Below are 9,949 nucleotides of genomic sequence, written 5' to 3'. Positions count from 1 at the left end.
CCCCGAAGAGTGCTAGCAAACCTACCTCCCAGGATATTGGTGCCCTTCTGGTTCAGGTGCAACCCGTCCTGCTTGTACAGGTCCCACCTTCGCCAGAATGCAGTCCAATTGTCCAAATACCTGAAGCCCTCCCTCCTACACCATCCTTGCAGCTACGTGTTCAACTGCACTCTCTCCCTATTCCTTGCCTCACTTTCACGTGGCACCGGCAACAACCCAGAGATGACGATTCTGTCTGTCCTAGCTTTTAGCTTCCAGCCTAACTCCCTGAGCTCTTGAATGACCTCCCCACCTCTCTTCCTACCTATGTCGTTGGTGCCAACGTGCACCACGACTTCTGGTTGCACACCCTCCCCCTTAAGGATTCTGAAGACACGGTCCGTGACGTCTCGGACCCTGGCACCCGGGAGGCAACAAACCATCCGAGAGTCTCGCCCATGCCCACAGAACCGCCTGTCTGTCCCTCTAACTAGAGAGTCTCCTATAACTAGCGCTCTCCTCCTCTCCCTCTTTCCCTTCTGAGTCTCAGAGCCAGACCTCACGCCACAGACCCGGTCACTGCAGCTTACCCCAGCTAGACTGTCCCGTCCCCCCCGTCCCCCCACCTGTATCCAGAGCTTGGTTAGTAAAACTACACACAAGATTCTTGACAATAAACAAGTGGAGTAAATGCATTAATGTTGCTCAGTAGTTTAATTTTGGTTGTTCTTTAAGCAGTTGTGATTTCTGAATCAGCAATTAAAGTGTACAGTGCATTAAAATGAGATTTTGCATAGTTTTTGTTATAATTACTCCTAAAACTCTACTGAATTAACCAAACAACACCATCTTCTTGCACTTTTGACTTGAATGTTCTCTTCTCACAATGTTGAAGATTGAATAATTTTAGAATTGCTCTCTGTACTACACAAGACTTGAATGGGTGATATTTTAAATGCTTGTGCATCATGTAGATATAACTTCTTATCTCATGTTAGAAATTTTTGTAGCTTCCATAATGTTTTGGATGTGCTGTTTTTCAATAAAATTTGCGTTCTTTCATTTTTCAAATTGTAATTCTGTTACTCCAAGATTGGCTGTTTTTGTGGTGAAACTGTATTCTGTGTTTAATTTAAATATGTTTTCCTCCCTTCCTCCATTTAGATCAAGTGGATTTATATTTGTTAAGATGTCAGCAGCTGAGATTGTACATACTGAAGGCAGCACGAGCCTTGCTCACGCACCAGGATAAATTGAGACAGATTCTTTCACAACCAGCTGTATTTGAAACCGGGCCACTTTCCACAGGTATAATTCAGCAAAACACCTTTTATACATTTTGTCTAACTGTTCAGGTGAATGTGAAAACTCCAATGAAATCCAGTCTTTCACATAGTGGAACTGGCTCCCTATAATAGCTCACCCATGTGGTTGTGTGCACTAGCCCAGCTGCAGAGGCTTGATCACACAACTTACTTTCAATGATGCCCTGAGAAAGATGTCTTTTGGATGAGATGGTGCAATGATAAATGTGAAAGGTTCTTTCGCATTAAAAAAAACTTGGAAAGTTTTTCTGGAGTTTGTTAAATATTAATCTTTCAATTGATATGATCTAAAATAGTGACCAGGCTTCAGGACTTTAATAGTTTGTGAAGGACATTTGGATGCTTCACAAATGTGAAAAGTGCTATATAAATGCAGACTCATTTCCTTTCCCTTTTCTCCTATTCCTAATTGGTGGATACCTTTACTCTAATTGCATAAAATTTGTGATTTCACCCCAATTCAACACAATGAAACCAATTAGAGGAAAGAAAATACCAGCTTGTCCTTTGAGTTTGTGTCATATTCATGACGCCTGATGAGTTATGACTTATCTCATGGGAGAAACAGCAAAGAAAGATGCTGGTGAACTGCCATCTTGAACCACTGCAATCCATGTGCTGTAGGTAGTTCCACAATATTGTAGGGAGGGAATTCTGGGATGTTGACATAAAGGTGCGGTGATATATTTCCAAGTCGGGGCAGTGAGTGGCTTGGAGGGGAACTTACAGGAGGTGGTCCAAAGTATTTGCTGTCCTTGTCCTGCTAGGTGGCAGTGGTAATGGGTTTGGCTGGTGCAAAGGATCTTTGAATTTGTTGAGTGCATATTGTAGGTAGCACACACTATCGTTACAGAGTATCAATAATGGAATGACTGACTATTTATATATAATCACTTGCAGTTAGCCAATTTCAATTGCTTTCTAAATGTACATTCAAAACAAAAGGTAGTGTTTGAGTTTTATTGTTACAAAAATCTTTTAACCTAATTCTTGAAATTTTGGTTTTTTGTATCGGCAGTCCCTGTGTTACAAATGGTTTCCATTCTTGAGTATGTTCATAAGTTAATTTGTACACAGCTTAGAATACAGGAAAGTGCAGTGTAAAATACGTGATTGTAAGTATGAGCAAACATTTACATGTTAGATCATTAAAACTAATAGTACTAAGGCATCTCATTCATAAGTATGAGTGTTTGTAAGTTGGACCGTAAGTCAGTGAACCCCAGCACTATAATCAGCATCATATAGGTGAGAATATGTCTTTGCTCAAAATGGGAGTTCTCAAAAATTTGTAAATGCCAAGACATTCTTGAAATTTGTGACATATTGCATATGATCTAGTTGTTATTTCAGCACTGGCACATTTTTACAATCAAGAGTTTGTACAACATGGAAAGACAACCTTTGACCCATTCTGTTTATGCCAGTCATCAAATTTATTCTAATCCCATTTTCTAGTACTTGTATGGTATGGTATGGTATGGCATTTCCAATGCTCATCTAAAATCTAAATGTCTTGAGTGTTGCTACCTTTGCCACCCTTTTCAGACAGTGAATTCCAGATGTCTGCTCTCTGGAAAATCCATAATCCTCTGGGTCAAAAAAGGTTCCTTTAAATCTCTTTTATACTTCCTCATAGCTGTGCCCCTGGTTATTGACTCCTTGACAATGGGAAAAAGTTTCTCTCAATCTGTGTCCTCTCTATCTTTCTACCTTGCCTGTGCTCACCAGAACTTTGTATGCCTCAATCAGATCCTTCCTCACCATCTCTGCTCTAAGGAAAACAATTCTAGCCAATCTTGTCTATCTTTATAGCTGAATCGCTCAGACAACATCCTGGTGAATCTCTTCTGCACCCTCTCTAGTGCAATGTGACATCCTTCCTAAAGCATGATGACTAGACAGTACTCCAGCTATAGCCTAACTAACGATGTACATAGATCCATCGTAACTTCCTTAGTCTTTTATTGACTGCCCTGACTCATAAAGGTCAATATCCCATATGCCGTCTTAACCAGATTACGCACCTGTCCTGCTGCCTTCAAAGATCTATGTGTATGCCGACCAAAGTACCTTTGATCCTCTCTACGTCCTAGGTTTCCACCATTCAATTTGTACTCTCTCGCCTTGTTAGTCCTCCAAAACTATATCACCTCTCGCTTTTCAGGATTAAATTCCCTTTGCCACTGTTCAGCCAGTCTATATCGTCCTGTTGTCTGGAGCTTCCCTCCTTGCTCTTTACCATACCACCAGTTTTGTGTTATCTGTGAACTTACCGATCATACTTCCTATAGTTTTGTTTAGATCATTTAATATACACTTAAAACAACAAGGAACTGAACACAAAACTTTGAGGTTTACCACTGGGCACAGGCATCCTGTCATAAAAGCATCCTTTACACATTACTCTCTGCTTCCTGCCACTAACCCAATTTTGGATCTAATTTGCCAAATTTTCTGGGCCACAGGAGTCTTGTCATCTTAACCAGTCTGCCATGCAAGACTTTGTCAAAAGCCCATACCAGTGTTTTTTCATGTCCTCTCTTTGCTCTCACTATCTTTTTTCTATACTCCTTGAGACCATCTGTTATTTTAGGACTTTCTATGTGCTGACTTAAAAACCTTGCCTGGACACATTTTAAGAATTCCACTCCCTCTAGCTTGTTTGTCTGTTCCTGGTTAATATTGGGGAAACTGAAATCCCTTACTATGTGACTATTATTTTTACATGTCTCTGATGGCTGTCAGATATATATCTATCTTGTTACCTCTCTGATTCTTTGTGGGGGGTCTGTAGCATGGCTCCAGTAATATGCTTGCCCCCCCTTTTTTTAAATTTCTCCACATATGTCCTCATTTGAGAAATCTTTCAAGATTTAATCCCTCCTTATTGCAGTAATTGACTCCAGTCAAAATTGTGACACCATCTCCTTTTCCACCTTCCATGAATATTGAGGTCTCAGTCCTTTTCTTCCCTGAACCGTTCTCCATGATTGCAATGATATCACATCCCCATGTGTTAATTAACACCCTGGACTCATCTGTCTTTCTTGCAAAGTTTCTTGCATTAAAATAATTGCCACCCAGGCTTGCCATGTGACTTTATGACTTGACTATGTTTGTACTGCCTTCTAGACTGACCTGGTGATTCTTACGTAATTATGTGCCTCCATGTCTCATTCTATTTCCCCCAGCCAAACTAATTTAAATGCCCATCAACAGCACTAGCATACCTCACTTCAAGAATGTTAATCCTATTCTGATTCAGGTGCAACCTGACTGACTTGTAGAAGGTCCCATCTTCCCTCGAAATGAATCTACTCATTCAGGAAACTTAAGTCTTCTCTCCTCCAACTCTTAAGTCACAGATCCATCTTTTCTATCTGTGTATTCCTATACTCGCTAGCAGGTGGCACAGGGAGTAATCCAGCGATTATAATCTTTTTAATTTGCTACCTCGATTCTTAAATTCTTGTTTTTGTTTTTCCTCAATCTCAACGCCCTTCCTCCTAATGTCATGAGCACCACTGTGAACCGCAATCTGACTTACATCTTCCCCTTCAGAATGCCATGCGGCTGTTCAGGGATCTCTTTGACCTTGGCCTGGGTGAAGTGTGCAGCCACAGACTGTACTCCCGTCTGTACTTCCCCTAATGAATCTCCTTCTACCATTGCTCTCCCTCTCTGTCTGCTCCTGTGTTGTGCAGCTGGCCTCTGGCTGCACTCCCACTCATAATTTTCCAACACAATAGATAATACCAGTGCTTTTTTTCTAAGTCCGATGCCAGGATCCTGGAGTCTGTAAACCAGGTTCTGACATTCACAATATTAAATCCTGCTCCCTTATATCTTACAGGATCATGTTGTTGAGGTAAACAACTATGTATTTGAATGGTTAAGTGACAGAAGCACAGTTAAAGCAGCTGGCTTCCTAGAATCCAACCTAAACAAGCAACAGTGGACTTTATTATGTGTGTTTTCTGAGACTTTACATTCTTATTAGTATTTATTTGTAATTTACTGTTTATTTCTTCTTTTCAGAGGATGCTACAGTTTCCTCTCCAGACGCTGCTGACTTTTCACCTGAGGGACCGCAACCCCCCTTGATCTTACTTCAGCAATTGTTGAGTGCAGCTACCCAGCCATCACCAGTGAAAGCTGTATTTGACAGACATGAGCTTGAGGTTTGATTTGTAAAACTTTTACAAACAAACAAAAAAAAATCTGAATTTGTTTTCATGTCTTGAGTGCTAGGGAGCTGATTTAAAATTCAAGCTGGTATCATTGTGTAACTGAGCTGGGGGCACTGCTGAACTACATGCTTGATGTGAAATGAGTTTCTCCTGCTTTTAAAGCATGTGAAGCAAACCCAAACTCCTAACCCAGGCTTGGAACGTCAACTGTATTGTGCTGCTCGAATGCGACAAATGCTGTAAATGTAGATTCCATCTTAAAAATTCAAGAGCTGAGTAAAGAAAGTTCAAGTCAGCAGAAGGAAAATGTCTTTGCTGAGAGGTGATACGCATTGCATATCAATTGGTAACATGTCATGCTGTCTCTCAGTTGAAATGTTACAACACTGTGCCTGTTTGTGGTTGGCTGCTCCTCATTCCGATTATTTGTGATAAATGAGAGTGTTCAATGAAAGAATCTTGGGAAAGTACATTGAGACCTCTCTCCAGCTTGGTTAATGCCTGTATGTAATTAGTTTCTGATACCTATTGTTCCACATTTTGGAACCACTGTCAACTTTTTGCTGGCAGAATGTGAAGTTATCATCAAGCCTTCAATCTTGGGAAACAAATTTATTTGTACTTTCTGAGCAATACCAAAGCAGGTAGGTAGCACAAGCCAAGATTAAAGTAAGTGAAAAGATTTTACCATGTTCTGGAAAGTCAAGCTTGATCCATGAAGAGTATTGTCCTGTTTGGATCTAGTAGTTTTTCCTGTTCCCCATGTTTCTTTATACTAAGTTTCCTCTGCTGGCGTTAATTGGTTAATGGTTGCCAAGCTGCAGAGAGCATTTTACGCAGAGAACTTCTAGTATTTTGAAAAGAATAAAAGATTGGCATGCGTATTCCACTTCTCATGACTACTGTACATCTCAAAATTCTCTCCGCCAATGAAGTACCTTTTGACTGATAGGCAGTGTTGTAACGTAGAAATTTGGCTACCAGTATGTTACTCCGACAAACTGCAAGGTGGTGATCATCAATTAATCAGATTTTGTGATGTTCATTGAAGAGTATTGGCTAAGACTTGAGAAAGCTCCTGTAGTTCTTCTTTGAAATAGTACCATGAGATCTTTTACATCTACCCAAGCAGAGGCAGAGAGGGATTTGATTTAATGTCTTTTCTGAAAGATGACTGTTCAGGAATGCCAGCCTTGATTCTTCCCAGCCCTAGAATCGGACTTGAATCAAGAATCAGAGGGATTGTGCTGTCAACTGAGCTCTGAAGAATGTGACTTGCATCCACATTAGGTGTAAGTAGGACCAATAAATGCAAACAAGATGGGAGAAATGTAGTTAACTGTAACACATTATTTTAGGGTATGGATGCAAGCACCACATTGTCGCCACTTAATCCTCCATCAGTCACCAGCATCTCTGGGCAGGGCGTATTCCTAGGGCATGATGGGGTGGTGCACAGGTAACGAGGCAAGTTTGGGAAGATAGTGTGGGAAAGCTTGCTGAGGCTTGTAGAGAGAGAGTCTCTATGAGCACTTCAAATTGACATTGAATCAATTTTTGGTAAGACTCAGCATAATGTTTCAGAATTGTATCCTTTCATCAGAATTTAGAGTTTAAAACTTCACATTCCTAACAAGAGAAGGTGGCAAGGTGTGGATGCTGGGAAGAAGAGCAAAAGGGATGATCATTGTTAAAGTAGACGACAGGAGTGATTAAATGACAAAAGATTCCGTGATTTGGGACTGAAAGAAGTGGTAAATGGGACAATGGAATAAGAAATTAATGATGAGTCTAGATGAGATGTGAACAGCAGGATAGCAACTGTTCAAATACAAAGAAAAGGACATGAGAGAAATGAATGGGTGAAAAAGAACATAGTCATAGAGTCATAGAGATGTACAGCACGGAAACAGACCCTTCGGTCCAACACGTCCATGCCGACCAGATATCCCAACCTAATCTAGTCCCACCTGCCAGCACCCGGCCCATATCCCTCCAAACCCTTCCTATTCATATACCCATCCAAATGCCTCTTAAATGTTGCAATTGTACCAGCCTCCACCACTTCCTCTGGCAGCTCATTCCATGCACATACCACCCTCTACGTGAAAAGGTTGCCCCTTAGATCTCTGTTATATGTTTCCCCTCTCCCCCTAAACCTATGCCCTCTAGTTCTGGACTCCCTGACCCCAAGCGACAGACTTTGTCTATTTATCCTATCCATGCCCTCATAATTTTGTAAACTTCTATAAGGTCACCCCTCAGTCTCCGACGCTCCAGGGAAAACAGCCCTAGTCTCTTCAGCCTCTCCCTGTAGCTCAGATCCTCCAACCCTGATAACATCCTTGTAAATCTTTTCTGAACCCTTTCAAGTTTCACAACATCTTTCCGATAGGAAGGAGACCAGAATTGCACGCAATATTCTAACAGTTGCCTAACCAATGTCCTGTACAGCCGCAACATGACCTCCCAACTCCTGTACTCAATACTCTGACCAATAAAGGAAAGCATACCAAACGCTTTCTTCACTATCCTATCTACCTGCGACTCCACTTTCAAGGAGCTATGAACCTGCACTCCAAGGTCTGTTTGTTCAGCAACACTCCCCAGGACCTTACCATTAAGTCTATAAATTCTGTTAAGATTTGCTTTCCCAAAATGCAGCACCTCGCATTTATCTGAATTAAACTCCATCTGGGTCAGACAGCATCCATGGAAAGAGAGCAGAACTCCAGTTCTGATGAACGGTCACTTGACTGAAAATGTTAACTCTGATTTCTCTCCACAGATGCTGCCAGACCAGCTGAGCTTTTCCACGTAATGTTCTGTTTAACTCCAGTGGAGGCCCGAGAGAATTGAGTATTGCAGAAAAGAAGCACCTTTTGTCAAATGCTTTGTTTTGCTGTCATCACGGCAGTTTTGAAGAATGATCAAGGAAAGGGAACTAAACATTTCTACTGGTTGCGAAGACAATGCTGATTGACTGGCAAGGAGATGCTGGTCGACATTTCCCTGTCCTTTATTACCCTGGGGAATAAACCAGTTACATGATAAATGATAGCTGCCATGCTTTGTTTAAATGCAACACCAGCATTTGTTTCCTATCCTGATTCTCCTCCTTTGAGAAGGTGGTAGTGAACTGCTTTTTTAAACAATTGCAGTCTGTCTGATACAAGTGTGTTCATGAAGCTATTCGGAAGGGAGTTACAGAATTTTGATCCAACGACAGTGAAGGATTGAGGATATAGTTTCATGTATCATTTACTTAATGTAGCCTTTGTTAAGCATTTCAGTCTTTGTGCTTTTATCTTGTTAGGCGGCAGCCCTTGCTGTTTGTCAGTTCTTGGCAGTGGAGTCTACTCACCCATCTACACCAGTGTTTGATGACAGCAGCTCAAGTGAGGCAACGACGCCTGTTACAGTGCAGCCTGTACGTCCAGTAAAACACAAGAAGCGCAAGCCTTCTCCCCCTCCACCTTTACCCATTGTAGCTCAACTAATGGAAATGGGCTTTGGGCGGAAAAATATTGAATTTGCACTAAAGTCGCTTACAGGAGGCTCTGGAAATGCTACAGGGTTGCCAGGTAAAAAAAGAATAATATGAATAAGCCCATTCTAACAAGATAAATTACTTTCACATCTTTTTGCGTTCTGGTGAATTTTGTTGTAAATGTAAGAGCTAAATAAGGAAAGGGCTGTTTGAAAATTGTAAGAGGACTGCACATAATTTAGGATATAGTTGTTAATGAGGTAACTAATTCGTTTATAGACCATGTACAACTTTAAAATACATCACTGGCTATTTCAGAAGCTTCCATTGGTAGTCTAACTCATGACCACTCATGATGACTCTTGGCCACTCGCATACAAACCTTTAAAACAAATAGTGTTAAGTTAGCGGAAAAATAAGGTTAAACATTGTCTTTGCCCTTTTCACCCTCCATGTAGAAATGGATGGGCTAGAAGTTCTCAATGCCTCGTTTCCTTGAGTTTTTAAATAATTCGTAGAATAAAAGCTATTGTGTAAGGAATAAAACATTAAATCCACTTCCAGCAGTCAGGTGAAATAGAATGTTGATGCATATGCAGCACCCCACAACACCTGATTATTTGTCCAACTTCAAGCAGTGATGTCTTTGCTAAAAGCATATGCTACTTCATTTAGATTAATTCCACATGGCAAGAAATCATGCAAATTTTTTTGTTTTGAAGAGAGAAGTTAAAAATGCTACATTTGAGACGGGTATGCTGATGTGCATTTGAAAATCCGGGGGACTTTGTTAAAATCAGTTGTTTATATTTTTTCTGAATTGGGTTTTGCATAAAATCCTTTTAAGAAGGACGTGCGTAACACTGGCATCACTTGGAGACTTGCCATCATGTCATCACAGTCGTGTTCTGTTTTTAGTGTTGTATCCTTTGAATACTGTGGTGACCTTTTGCACATCTCAG

At 40.8% G+C, this 9,949-nt stretch overlaps 1 protein-coding gene across 6 annotated transcripts in view; it reads left to right on the top strand.

Annotated features, from left to right (window-relative positions):
* herc2 (HECT and RLD domain containing E3 ubiquitin protein ligase 2) overlaps positions 1–9,949 on the top strand; it is a 213,929-nt gene that overhangs the window by 118,537 nt on the left and 85,443 nt on the right. For all 6 annotated transcript variants that reach the window (XM_043692293.1, XM_043692294.1, XM_043692296.1 and 3 more), the window contains 3 exons: positions 1,144–1,287; positions 5,346–5,488; positions 8,814–9,081. In XM_043692293.1, coding sequence (XP_043548228.1) covers positions 1,144–1,287; positions 5,346–5,488; positions 8,814–9,081 — 555 coding nt within the window. The remainder of the gene's footprint in view (positions 1–1,143; positions 1,288–5,345; positions 5,489–8,813; positions 9,082–9,949) is intronic.

This window comes from Chiloscyllium plagiosum, chromosome 6 (assembly GCF_004010195.1).
Source record: "Chiloscyllium plagiosum isolate BGI_BamShark_2017 chromosome 6, ASM401019v2, whole genome shotgun sequence".
Lineage (NCBI taxonomy): Eukaryota > Metazoa > Chordata > Chondrichthyes > Orectolobiformes > Hemiscylliidae > Chiloscyllium > Chiloscyllium plagiosum.
This window is presented reverse-complemented; position numbering and strand designations above follow the sequence as displayed.